Source organism: Onychostoma macrolepis, chromosome 02 (assembly GCF_012432095.1).
Source record: "Onychostoma macrolepis isolate SWU-2019 chromosome 02, ASM1243209v1, whole genome shotgun sequence".
Classification (NCBI taxonomy): Eukaryota; Metazoa; Chordata; class Actinopteri; order Cypriniformes; family Cyprinidae; genus Onychostoma; species Onychostoma macrolepis.
Window position 1 is genome coordinate 22,016,069 of NC_081156.1, and position 15,033 is coordinate 22,031,101.

The window sequence follows — 15,033 nt, forward strand, 5'->3', positions numbered from 1 at the left end:
GCCCCAAAACGCTGACCTTTCCGAAATTGTTTCAGACGTTACATGTTCTTGTTTTTCCCAGTCCCATCTCAGCTATGCATCTCTATAGGCACCTGCAAAGGAAGACCAGGATGCAAAGGTGTAAACATCCTGAAAGCTCAACTCCATTTATAAGACAGACCTGCTGGAGATTTGAGTTTCTGCCCTGTTAGCAGCCATAAGAGGAAAGTGATATATCTTTGCGTTGAGCTCCTTCCCAAGGGCCCTGGGCTGCATGAATGTAACCAATGGCTAAGAATGCTGGAAAGAGGGGCAAGCAATGTTAAAAGCGGTGAAAGATGAATCTCTTAGGTAGCCTCGAGGATGACGATCCTGGAACAGTTATTTCAGGTTACACTGCAGTCCGAAACTCTTTGCTGAAAGGTGAGTATTTATAATGCCGTTTAAATGGACATTAAGATGAAAAGTCTATGAATATTGGGTAATACATATGCATACTCTTAAATGCACAACCTACCATGAGTGCACTTCTTATGCACATGGTGGTCTTCACTGCAGTCTAGCACAGAAGAAAGAGGATGATGATATTTTAATCATGGTCTAATCATGGGCACCATGTCTCATATTCAAAGTCCAAAATAACAGAATTGTATATTTTTTTAATTTTCTAAAATATTTAAAATTGGATGAACTAAAACTAAAACTTAATAAAAAATATATACGCATATTATTTAAAACAAAAAATAATAAAAATGACAAAATATAAAATAAAATAATAAAACCTAAAATAAAATTAAATATTCCCTCCTGGTGAATGACGTGCCCAACTCAGTCCTAGCAGCTGAGTCCTTAACCATCTTCAAGAATCGGCTAAAAACACATCTCTTCCATCTTTATTTGACCTTCTAACTCTAGCACTCTCTATTCTAATTCTATTCTTAAAAAAAAAACTTGTCCCTTTTAGAAAAAAACTTGTCCCTCTATTCATTTACTTGTTTTCTTAAAAAAAAAAAAAAAAAAAAAACTAACTAACTTTTCTAAACTTTTTGTATTCTATCTGTTTTCTTTTTATTTATTATACAATTAACAAAAGCAAAAAAGGCCTCTAACACTAGCTTGCTCTTTTCTTTTTCTATTCTATCTGTTTTCTTTTTATTTATTATATAATAAAAAAAAACCTTGCTATGTGTACTGCATTAAGCTAACTGAGACTTGTTATAGCACTTGCATATCATTATACAGTGTATATATATATATATATATATATATATATATATATATATTAGTGTTGTCAAAAGACCCGGTACTTCGGTACCAAGTCGGTACTAAAAAGTGAAAACGCCACGGTACCAGGTTTTTTAAGTACCGGTGGTACCGAGTACCGTCAACCCGGTTCTTGACGCCAGACGGCCCGATGATTTCCGCGATGCAGAAAACGCGGACGGAATCTCGGAATCCAGTTATAAAAACGGAATTTACAGTTTAGCACGGAATGTCACGGAATTTGTCAAAGTTTGGATGAATTAATCAAAAGTAGGTCATTGCGCTTAAATCAAATCGCGACGTGGATTAGTATCTGTAAATATTAAGCCGCAAAAGTCGATTCAAATATGAATCCTGCATGTTCTGCGAGTCTCTGTGTGAGTGAATGAATGGCAGAGACGCGCGTTTTTTTCTTTTTTTTTACTACACACACTGAAGCGCGCCTGACGCTCGCCGTGATTCATCATCTGCCGTCTCAATGAGGACATAAATACATAAACAATATCTACTGAACTGCTCTGAGAGCCGCCTCGCGAGCATTTTACCGTTTCATTGAGTAAAACCAGCGTCATATCATATAGCTACACACAGAAATGTAAAGGTATTCACGGCAACTCGTCAAAATAAAAGTTTATCTTAAAGACATTGTGCCAGAAATATAATTTTATATATATATATAATTGTATTATTTATTTATTTTTTTTAAAGAAATCACACAATATTTCTTCCATATTTAAATTTTAATAGTAAATCCCCTTTATTTACCAAAACAATTCAATGTGTTTAAATTTAATTAATTAAAAGACAAAATTAAATTTGGGTGAAACTTGTTTACTGTTTTTCATACTTTTATTACTTGCGGAAAAACTTGAAACACAATTTAAATAAAGTATAAAGAATGCCATTGATTTTTGTACATTTTTTTTTTTTTTGCTTGACTTTATTATTAAAAATAGTGTGTTTTTTTTAATTAGCATGTGGTACCGAAATTGGTACCGAGAACCGTGGATTTTGACTGGTATCGGTACCGAATACTGAAATTTTGGTACCGTGACAACATTAATATATATATATATATCAGTATACTAAAATAACAGTGATATACAAGTATTTTCCTTTTTTTTTTCTTTTGCTTTGGATACTGTCCATGCTTGTACATGGATATCAAAGATGGAGGATATTGGCACCAAATAGCATTTAATGGAGGAAGTGTAATAAATAAGACAATAAAACATGGGAGTCTTGACCAGTTCAGTAAATCCCTTTTATCCCTGTGGGTTCTTCTTCGCTACATGCACTTAGAGTTTAAGTGCTCGATAATACCTTGTTTTATGCCCACATGCACCCTTGAACGGAAAGGGCATTTCCTCTAGCCTTTCTCATTTATTCTGCAAACGCCACCTAGATCAGATAAAGGCCCATCTGGAAAACTGTCCTACAATGACCCACTCATTAATACTGGCCCGGTCCCTTGGTCTCACAACACACACGCTCATGCAGAAACAAACAAGAAAAACAGAACTTTTGTCTTAGGAAATCACAATTATTTATCATCCTCATACTTTCAGAGGGATGAAAGTCAATGAGATTCTTAAACAAAAGATTGTGACGCACATTTTGCATTGATTTTACCAGCGGAGCAGGAGGTGATTTATCATGAAGAAATGCAGAACCATCATCCTCTGCATAGTTTTTCTCCAATAATCTTGACAAAATTGCGCCTTGTGGACAGATTGTTCTGCAGAGTTTTAATTATGTTTAATTAAGTAAAATACAAGAAATGCATAAAATAATTTTAAACAACTAACAATATTAAAATTATTTATTAAAAATAAAAATAAAATATTATATATGTGTGTATAATATATATATAATATATATATTATTGTCCTTTAAAAATACTATTATCATTATAAATATATTATCAATATTAATACAGTATATAACCAATGGTTAATGGCTTAAGTTTTTTAAATGGTTACTAATATGGGAAAAATCTTCACAGCTGTAAGCCACATGCTATATACAGGGTTTCTGCAGGATTTTTAAGCTCAAATTTAAGACTTTTTAAGACCTTTTTTAAGACCTGCACATATAAAAATTAATACCATATGAGCAGGGTAGGGCAATGTCTATGGTAAACTATTAAACTGTAAAGTTTTCAGGAAAACAAAACGTTTTATAAAATGATACACTTCACATTTCAGCCTTTAAACCATTTTTTAAGAAAATGGATGAGTCAAAAATATTAATTATTACATTAATTTAAACAATTATTATCAATAAATTATTATATTAATTAAATAACATACAAACACATTTTACTGTTTAGATTTTTATAATGAATTATCTTCTTATTGACCCACCAGTTCACATTTACAGCTCCGCGTGTTTGCAAGGTAAAAACATGGGTCGATTTTCACATTGGTCTGAACAAAAAACCTAATGTTCCTGCAATACCGGAGGCTGCAGTTCTAGGACCCTATTTTTTGGGACAGCGCTATCTACTCCAACAGAGGAGACCTGATTCAAACATTAAACAAACAGATGCAAAGACTAGATCCATGGAAACTATTCATTTTTTATCTTTCCATCTTATTTTTAATGTAAGAGCTAGCGTGAACCGTTTGAGGGGGAGTCAGCAATCTCCATTTAGCCTTTTTAGCTGTGCAAAACAGTTCATTGTGATGCTGGATGTTGTAAATTAGTATTTGTATTCAAATTATTTTACATTTATTGAAGTACTAATAATCACACCAATTTGTACCGCAAGTGTTTTACCATTTACTGCACTTTAAGTTTGTCACACATCAGACGTGAAGCGCTGCGGCTAATGAACTGAAGTCTCTCACAGACACAAGCCTTTCTTTCTAAGAAAACTGAATTTAAAACCAGAATATATAGAATATATTGAAATAAATTAGGTTAAATATTTCAAGAGGGTTACCAACGGGTATGTTTAGGGTAAGGAGTTGGTTAGGACAATAATTAATGTATACAATTAAACAACTACATAATTCATAATTCCTTAAAAAATAATAATATACAGAATTGAATAGCAAGTGCTATAAAATAGTATGAGCCACTAATATTTGGTCATTTAGCAGATGCTTTTATCCAAAGCGACTTACAAATGAGGACAATGGAAGCGATCAAAATCAACAAAAGAGCAATGGTATGCAAGTGCTATAACAAGTCTCAGTTAGCTTAATGCAGTACACATAGCAAGGTTTTTTTTTTTTTTTTAAAGAATAGAATTAGAATAGAGAGTGCTAGAGTTAGAGGGTCAAATAAAGATGGAAGAGATGTGTTTTTAGCCGATTCTTGAAGATGGTTAAGGACTTAGCTGCTGGGATTGAGTTGGGCAGGTCATTCCACCAGGAGGGAACAGTTAATGTAAAAGTCTGTGAAAGTGATTTTGTGCCTCTTTGGGATGAACAATAAAGCGACGTTCACTTACAGAATGTAAGCTTCTAGAGGCACATAAGTCTGAAGTAATTAACTTAGGTAAAGGGGTGCAGAGCCAGTGGTCGTAGCTATTGGTAGCCAGTGCAAATTGACAAACAGAGGTGTGATGTTCTTCATTCTTTCTTACATTATTTTTGGCTCATTAAAAATTAATCTTGCTGCACGTTCTGGATTAATTGTAAAGGTTTGATAGAACTGGCTGGAAGACCTGACATAATACATGCATACAAAAAAAAAATAAAATAAAAAAAAATAAAATAAATAAAAAACTATAGGGTCCTAGAAATCCGGTTCTGAAACTACAGCCTCCGGTTTTGCATGAATACACTACTCACAACAACAGCCTTATTGAACATGCACATTCATTCTCTGCCAGCAGGAGGCGCTTTCGAACGGTTTCCGCGGTAACAGCAGAACACAAAGCAGCACCAGACTTTGAAATGTATTTATAGCTTTTTGAAGTTTAATCGTCACATTAAGCTGCATCGTGATTCTGGTCTGTACCCAAATTTAAGACCTCTTGAAATCATAATTAAGACTTTCTTGTACAATTTAAGACTTTTTATGACCTTAAATTTGATAAAGTAAATTTAAGACGTTTTTAGACTTTTTAAGGACCCGCGGAAACCCTGTATATAATATGTTATGGTTTAAACCACATTCTCAGTTCATTTGAAATAACAAACTTGCCACCAAGCAACTAATAAATATATACAGTATGTTTTCTTGTTGCCAAGGAAAATTACAAAATGCTCCAAAATATAACCCATTTTGGGAGCTGATGACTTACAGGACATCTGCTTAAAGTTGTTAAAGAATGTGACAAACCCATAATAGCATCACTTGTATCCGCTGGCTAATTCGATTAGGTCTCCTCATGCTGCTAGACTGCAATGTTTCGTTTGGTCTTAATAGTTTCCCCTTCATAAAGAGATATCCCATCTGGTCTAATTTTAAACCGTCTGTAACATGCAGCCTTCCATAATTTTCTCCGCAGTGAAGTTACATTTTGCTTGTTTGGCTAATTCAAAGTGATGGACCCAAAGGAAATCGAATTACGCAAAACTAATTATCTATTGGATCTGGTGCTGTATGTGGCCACAATCTTGGTATGGTTTTTATCCAGCAGTCTTTAGCAGCATATGTAGATCATAATCACGTTGTTGTAGTGACTACAAGGGAACTTCTGTACCCCCCCCCCCCTATAATTAGTCATAATTATGGTAATATTTGTAAAATGCACAGAAAACAACTAGTAATCCAATGCACTTATTCCATAGTAATCCAATGCACTTATTCTCTTTGAAATCATGATTATTACATGCTTTTTAATTTTGTATGCAAATATGGTTTATTATAGCTCCAAACTGTTTGTACAAATAATGAATTACCCTTTTTCTAGACCTCTTTTTTTATTTTTCCCCCCTGTAATTGGCCATGTACATATCTGCACTACCAGAAAATGATGTGATACCTTTGAAAGTGCTGAGAATTTTATAATCAATAGCTAACTATTTATTGCAATTTCAGTTCTTTCTAAAGCACACACATATTTTGGCTCAGCATAAATGATGTATATAAATAAGAAGAATATGGTACACTCTCAGAAATAAAGGTACAAAAGCTGTCACTGGGGCGGTACCTTTTCAAAAAGTACACTTTTGTACCTATTAGGTTCAAAAATGTACACTTTAAGTACTAATATGTATGGAAGCCCGTTTCCGCCACTGAATAAAAAAATAAAAAAGGTTATTGCGACTTTTTATCTCAGAATTCAGACTTTTTTTCTCAGAATTCTGAGATATAAACTCACAATTCTGAGATATAAACTCGCAATTCTGAGATATAAACTCGCAATTCTGACTTTTTTTCTCAGAATTCTGAGATATAAACTCACAATTCTGAGATATAAACTCGCAATTCTGAGATATAAACTCGCAATTCTGAGATATGAACTCGCAATTCTGACTTTTTTTCTCAGAATTCTGAGATATAAAGTCGCAATTCTGAGATATAAACTCGCAATTGCGACTTTTTATCTCGCAATTCTGACTTTTTTTCTCGCAATTGTGAGTTTATATCTCACAACTCTGACTTTCTTGCACAATAGGAAACTCCGTGTAAGGCTTTGCAGTGCTTTGTTCAATTTTCACTATCAAAATGAACTAGATGAATGCTGCGTCCGAGTATGATTTTTGAACAAACATACAAATGACTAATTATTCTCCATTTCCGTGTTTTGCGCTCGCGGTTGGACAGTACCATTACTGCTGGGCAGGGTGCGGGAGGGGGGACGGCGCCGTCGGCACGCACAGCTTTCAGACACAATATTCTTCATTTCTTTATATTTCTGACTTTGAGGCAGCTTCTATCGCGTTATTTTAACAACAGCTGTCAAGTAAAGAGCGTATTATTGTAACATGAGAGTGAATGAATGCACGCAGGTGGATTTCCTTCACTCTGGCATAAAACGCGCTTTCATCTCTATGTTCTTGCTCTAGCATTATCTTATCTCCTGTATTTAATGTTGTAATATATCGACCAAGCAAGACATCCCCGATGAAAATTGTAAATAAATTAAGGATTCTTTATTAGTTAGTAATAGTTATTATTTTAAGTATTTTTTTTTTAATTATTTAGTCAATTATATATGAAGATGCAAAAGCATCTAAGTGCTATCTGAATTTTTCTTCTAAAATGAGCATTTTTCTCAGGCTCCTATGTTTATGTTCAGTTATTTCACTTTAATGACAATGAAAAGAAGCTGTACCTGAGAAAAATGCTCTCATTTTAGAAGAAAATTTCAAATAGCACTTAGAGGCTTTTGCATCTGAACCCTTCATATATAATTGACTAAATAAAAATAATAAAATTAAATAATAAAAAAAAATACTTAAAATAATAACTAATAGGCTACTAACTAATAAATAATGAATCCTTAATTTATTTACAATTTTCATCGGAGATGCCTTGCTTGGTCGATATCTTACAACATTAAATACAGGAGATAAGATAATGCTAGAGCAAGAACATAGAGATGAAAGCGCGTTTTATGCGAGAGTGAAGGAAATCCACCTGCGTGCATTCATTCACACTCATGTTACAATAATACGCTCTTTACTTGACAGCTGTTGTTAAAATAACGCCATAGAAGCTGCCTCAAACTCAGAAATATAAAGAAATGAAGAATATTGTGTCTGAAAGCTGTGCACGCCGCCCCCCCTCCCGCACCCTGCCCGGCGGTAGTGGTACTGTCCAACCGCGAGCGCAAAACACTGAAAAATTTGTCATTTGTATGTTTGTTCAAAAATCATCTTCGGACGCAGCATTCATCTAGTTCATTTTGATAGTGCAAATTGAACAAAGCACTGCAAAGCCTTACACGGAGTTTCCTATTGTGAGAGAAAGTCAGAGTTGTGAGATATAAACTCGCAATTGCGAGAAAAAAAAGTCAGAATTGCGAGATAAAAAGTCACAATTGCGAGTTTATATCTCAGAATTGCGACTTTATATCTCAGAATTCTGAGAAAAAAAGTCAGAATTGCGAGTTTATATCTCAGAATTGCGAGTTTATGTCTCAGAATTGCGAGTTTATGTCTCAGAATTGCGACTTTATATCTTAGAATTGCGACTTTATATCTCAGAATTCTGAGAAAAAAAGTCAGAATTCTGAGATAAAAAGTCGCAATAACCTTTTTTATTTTTTTATTCAGTGGCGGAAATGGGCTTCCATAAATATGTACCTCACCTTAAAAAAAAAAAAAAAAAAAAAGTTGAGCCAACTTAAAATTTTAAGGCAAATTTTTTAGTTTTCTCAACTTGTCATTTTAAGTTTATACAACAAAAATTTGAGAATCTCCCACAAAAATAAGTTGAGCAAACTCCAAAATCTGCTGAAGCTGGTAAAAGATTGCTCTGATCTGTCATAGGGCTTAAACGGATCGCAGTTGATCCGTGATATGGACCAGGTCCAGACCCCACCGTTCGGCATGTGATTCGCAGATTAATTTGCCAATTTACACGTTCAATCTATTTGAAACCACAAGAAGAAACGAAACAGAACTCAATTCGTTACTTGCGCGCTGTACTCGCACACACCTGAAGCATGCACAAGCTTAGAGACGTGTTTCAGACAGTGCGGCATACCGAATTGATTCCTCTTTCATGTATTCATGTAGTTTATACAGTAGAAGGCGAGCCAATGGATATCACACAAGCAACGTGCAAACTTTGCGCAATAGTTATGCCGGTGAACGTCTTAACTTCGGTCATACAGAAAGTGAAAGTAAAAGAACTGACGGAGCATTAACAGCGCATATTATCTCAGAGACAAGAGACGAATCTACTTCAACATGTGCTGATAACAGTATAAATGAATAGAGCTGTTTTATAGACCCTATCCACAATCTGTCAGTTGACTTCATAATATAAATATACTATATTATAGTGTTGACATTTTTGTAGGCTAACCCGAAAGCTAGTTCCATTGACAAAAACACAACTGGATTTTTTGCATCGGCTTTTAGATTACTGCAGAAATGAAAAACAAAAAAAAAACATGAAAATCTTCACAAATGAACACCACTTTTATTAATTTTGAAATCTAAATACATTCATAAGAAGTAAAAATCTGAAGTTGGGCTATAACGAACTATACAACAGCAGAGGTGTAAAGAAAAACATTCTTGAATAAAAGTACAAATACATTACAGTGAAAATGATTCCATTACAAGTTACAAGCCACCAATTCCAATACAACTTCCATAAAAGTCTTAGAGTATCTGATTTTAACAATACTTAAGTATTTTACTCTTACTAAATGTAGGCTCAATAAACCTACATAGGCCTACAAAAATAAAGTAGGCTAAACCACAATATCCTTTAAAAAGGTCTCAGCCATGTCCTGATCTCATATATGAAACACCTGCAATTCACAGCGACCTGCTAATGCACTCACATTTGTGTAATGTAGCTTTGTTGACAAGTTTGAGCGAGTAAAGGCAAGATGCACAAGATATAGTACCTCCGATGGCCTGTAGATGGCGATATCACTTCTTTTGTAGCAGAAATAAACTGCTGCAGAAAAAGTTAGGTGCAATGTAAAATGTAATGAGTAGTTGGATTAGTCATCTCAAATGTAGTGGAGAAAAGCATTCATATACTTAATAAAAATGTATTCAAGTAGAGATTGAATGTTGGTAAAATATTTGATACTCAGTTAAACTACAAAATGCAGTACATTTTACAGTACATTTTCTCAAATAATTTATACCACTGCACCATGACTTCATCGTCACTAAGCTTACAGCATCGTATTTTATCTTTATTTGAAAAAAAAAAAAAAAATACCAAAAAGAGAGTAGTTTTCAAGAGGATGATTATAAACACAATGAGGTTGCAAAAGTGGACTAGTGACTAGATGAGTTTACCTGTTGTGATGAGGTTTATTGACCCTGACAACTTCTGTAGTACCATTTAGCCACTTGTTAGCAACTGCCTTGTTCAAGCAAAAGCTTTAAAAAAAACAAAAACAAAAGGTGGTATTACTGATGTATTTTATGTCATAGAATAAAGCATGAAAATATATTGAGCTTGTGTTTACCACAGACTGTATTTCAGGCATTTCACCAGAAACCCATTTAAAAACCTATTGACTTAAGAAGAGTGGAACTGTGAGTGCTAAAATGCTCATTTCTGGGTTTTGGCCTACAAAAATTCCTCAACCCTGCATAACTTTAAACCTGAATCAGATTGACACACATTATAAATCCTCATATTTAATTTTGGATGGAATAATTTGGGCGGTATTTAATTGTGGATGGAGTAATCTGGGCAAATGCACAATATTCTTCTTCAATCATAAAAAAAAATTGGTTTGCCTTTTAACCTTTTAATTTTGTCTACCAAGAATTTCAGTAGAGTATCTTTTTATTCTATTAATAAATTTGTCTCTCTCCCATTTCCATTTTCCATCTTCCCTTCCATTTTCTCTGTCTCTGTAGGGTGGTATGATCGCTCTTCTGTTGTCCATCCTGTGTTTGGTGTTGATCCTGTACACTCGTAGACGCTGGTGTAAACGTCGCCGTGTGCCTCAGCCGCAAAAGAGTGCTAGTGCTGAAGCAGCCAATGAGATCCACTACATCCCCTCTGTGCTGATGGGTGGACAGGCTCGGGAAAGTTTGAGAAATTCTCGCGGACAGGGGCATAACTCGAGCGGCACCCTCAGCATCCGTGAGACTCCGATTTTGGACGGGTACGAGTATGACATCACAGACCTACGCCACCACCTGCAGCGGGAGTGCATGAACGGCGGCGAGGACTTCACCAGTCAGGTGACACGTACGCTTGACTCACTTCAAGGGTGCAATGACAAAGCTGGCATGGATCTCACTCCAGGTTTGTGAGCCCACAGAACACTGCATTGCATGAGTGTAAAAATCTTTGAGTCTATGTTAACTCTAAGTTAAAGGGATTGTTCATTAAAATAAATAAAAATTAATTTACTCACCATAATATCATTTCAGATGTGAGCATGCACTGGAAGTTATTTTCAATGTGATTTCAATGATTTGAGCTTTTAAGTGGATTTTGATTTATCCTAGTAAATCAAGTCTTCTAAATTTTCAGTAAGCATTTCTTCAGATGCACGCTAACATCCAAAAGTTTGGGGTTGGTTGGTAGGAAATCTATTTATGCTCACCAAGGCTCCATTTATTTAAAAAATACAGTGAATGATACGGTGTATTATTCCAATTTAAAATAAATGTTTCTATTTTAATATAGTTAGAAATATTAATAATTTTAAAATGTACTTTATTCCTGTGATTGCAAAGCAGACTTTTCAGCAGTTGTTACTCTAGTCTTCAATGTCACATATCATTCAGAAGTCATTTTAATATGATGATTTACTGATTGCTCAAGAAACATTAATATTAATGATGAAAACAGTTGTGCTGCTCAATATTTTTGGTGGATTTTTTTTTTTTACAGGATTCTTTGATTTATATAAAGTTCAAAATAACAGCACTTATTTGAAATAGAAATATTTTGTAACATTATGAATGTCTTAAAGGTTAGTTAACCCAAAAATGAAAATTCTGTCATTAATTACTCATCCTCATGTCAATCAAAACCCGTAAAGCCTTTGTTCATCTTCAGAACACAAATTAAGATATTTTTGATAAAATCCAAGAGCTTTCTGACCCTCCATAGACAGCAAGATTCCCATCACGATCAAGGCAAAAAAATGTAGAAAGGGCGTTGTTAAAATGACAGTCCTCCACCATTATAGACACATGCACATTGCTTTCCTCTGCTTGTAAACAATGTGTCGATAATGGCGGAGGACTGTCCTGGAAGAGAAAAGAATCATTGAATAAAGTTGATGATTTTTTTTTTTTTTTTGTGCACAAAAAGTATTCTCATAGCTTCGTAAAATTATGGTTGAACCACTGATGCCACATGCACGATTTTAACAATGTCCTTCCTTACTACGTTTCTGTGCCTTGATTGTGGTAGGACCCTTGCTGACTACGGAGGGTCAGAAAGCTCTTGGATTTTATCAAACACATCTTAACTTGTGTTCCGAAGATGAACAAAGGATTTACGGGTTTTGATTGACATGAGGATGAGTAATTAATAACAGAATTTAAATTTTTTGGTGAACTTTAACTGTCACTTGCTGAATAAAAGTATCATTTCTTTCAAAAAAAAAAAAAATTGGAAATTAAATAGAAAGTCTTTTTATGCTTTAACAAATCATTGCAAATCAAAACAAACATTTCACATGAGTATTCATGGCTTAGTGAACTGGATCAACCAATTTATTGAAAATATCTCATGGATATGCCAAAGAGAGGGTGGATGTCATGTTTTTTTAATTATATCATGAATTATATTTCAAGCTTTTTCTCACCAAAAACTGTGGCTTCAGAAAACTTGGAATATATCACACAAGTCACTAAACCACTTTCATAATAATTCTTAATTTCTTATGGTGCTTTTAGATCCTTTTTAAAGCTTGAATGCTTCATTGCCCATTCATCGTAGTTGCATGTTGCAACAGCTATGACAACAGTGCCTCCTTTTGTGTTTTATGGAATTAAGAAAGTCATACAACTTTGGAATGACATGAGATGGAGTAAATTATATAATTTACATTTTTGAGTGACCTACCCTTTTAACATACCCAACAACATTTGGGTTATAAAATTGCCAATAAAACCTCAGACAGTAACCTTAATAATTTTAAATAGCATGCTTTAATCATTCACTAAATTAATTCACATTCCTAATTCAGTGTTTTGATTTAGTGCCTAATTTCATATATATATATATATATATATATACAATGTTAGGAAGGTTACTTTGGAAAAGTAATAAGTTACAGATTACAAGTTATCCTTTTTAAAATGTAATAAGTAGTTAACTATTTTAAAGTGTCCCTATTATGGGTTATGAAAGGTTCATATTTTGGTTTTGGGAGTTCCCAACAACAAGTTGACATGCATGCAATGCATTTCATTCTCTTATAATTCATTTATTTTTACCTTGTTTGCTCAACGACTCCCATTTTTTGTGTCTTGCTCCTGTTTCTTCTTTTGGCATTTTGAAGCAGTACTTACAACCTGGTTACGATCCCCCAGCATGAAATGAGAGTACTTGTAATGTTTCCCCTGGTTTTAAGATTTTGTTCAGGAGTGTATAGTAATTAAATATTTGTTTATTTATCACCATAACTTGTTCTGTTTTATTGAAGATCATTAAACCGTTACGCTGCCTCAGAAGCCTGTCCGAAATCAGTTTCATGATTTTTTAAATTTTCTAAATTTCTAAACTGTTAATCATTTTCAAACATGTAAACGTAAACCACCAGGCATAGGTGAATGCACATGATCACAGCAAAAAGCATTAAGTTCTTTCTACATTTAAAAAAAAAAAAAAAAAAAAACACTTTAGAAATTGATTTTATTTTTTCATGTATCATGTACAAATACATGAACCAAAATACATTATTTTTGTTTATGCATATGTACACTGTGACACTAAATCAATTTTTACATCCAAGAACCTGTGAAATTTAAATTGCATGTGCTAAGCACATCATTTGCACATTGCTGGCCCTGAAAATATTTATTTCACCTCGAGAGCTCAAGAGTCAGCAGCAGAGCTCGCCTTTTCGATATGCAGCCGTGAGTGAGAAAGCCTGGGTTAAGTACGAGCTCCAGAAATTGGATAAAGCCTATATCAAAACAGCTGCAAAGAGGAAATCAACACGACATATTTATTTATTTAGCTAGCTAAAGCTATTTTTCCCAAATAATACCAAAGTAATAACACTATATATTCCTGCTAAGCAAAACTGCTTATTTGGCCATGGGTTCATGGCACCCATGGCACTCATTTCAGCTCTGCTATAGTCAAGAATAGATACGAGTCACATGACCAGACCTGAGTCTGTGCCAGATTGGCCGTGTCTATTGGACACACAGAATTTGGAATGGCCGCCCCTTATCAGATGTGAAACGATGTTGATGTTTGCCTTGAAGAGTAGCCCATTATAAATACCCCTAAAAAGCTTTGCAGGAGAGGAGCGATTTCATGCTGTCACAGTAATTTGCCTAATACAATAAAAACCCTGCAGTGCTAGTTGTCTTTGTTGTGCAATTTACTCATTATGAAGGGGCACACTAACTACAGGGGATGGCGATATTGCGTAATGGTGAATGACGGAATGTCATATCCTGAATCGCTGGGCTGTGAAGGCTCTCAGTTGCTTCATTGTAACATAACCCTGAATATACTTCACATAGACCACTTAGTCTCGTCCTTCTGAATGACAAGCGTTTACATAAAGTGACTCTACATGCCCTTGGTGGACTGTTATTTGCCGCTCATCTGTCTGCCTCTCTTCGTTCCTAATTGTAACCTTTTTCCATCAGGGAACGATAGCACAAAACTGTCCCTAATGAGCAAGTACAAGGACAACATCATAGCTACCAGTCCTGTCGACAGCAACCACCAGCAAAACACGCTCCTCCCACACAACACCTCCACCAACCAGCGCAAGCGTCTGTCCAGCAAAACACACGGTGAGTCTGGGTATTGGGGTGCCTGGGTAGTTCGCCGTCCACGGTTCAGTATGCGTTTTGTACTGTTGATCACATCATGTCTTTAAGTTTTGTGTACTAACTTAGCATAATGCTAGCTGATTCGCCTGCTAGCTTAGCCTATATCCTTTTAAAGTGACTTATACTACACATAGGGCCAGATTTACTAACAGCTTGCACCAGTGCAAACCGTCTTTTGGTGTTAAAATAGTAC

The 15,033-nt window shown here is 34.7% G+C and overlaps 1 protein-coding gene across 8 annotated transcripts in view; it reads left to right on the forward strand.

Annotated features, from left to right (window-relative positions):
• Positions 1–15,033, forward strand: part of astn1 (astrotactin 1) — a 377,633-nt gene that overhangs the window by 191,548 nt on the left and 171,052 nt on the right. For all 8 annotated transcript variants that reach the window (XM_058749876.1, XM_058749884.1, XM_058749890.1 and 5 more), the window contains 2 exons: positions 10,713–11,106; positions 14,652–14,801. In XM_058749876.1, the coding sequence (XP_058605859.1) occupies positions 10,713–11,106; positions 14,652–14,801 (544 nt within the window). The remainder of the gene's footprint in view (positions 1–10,712; positions 11,107–14,651; positions 14,802–15,033) is intronic.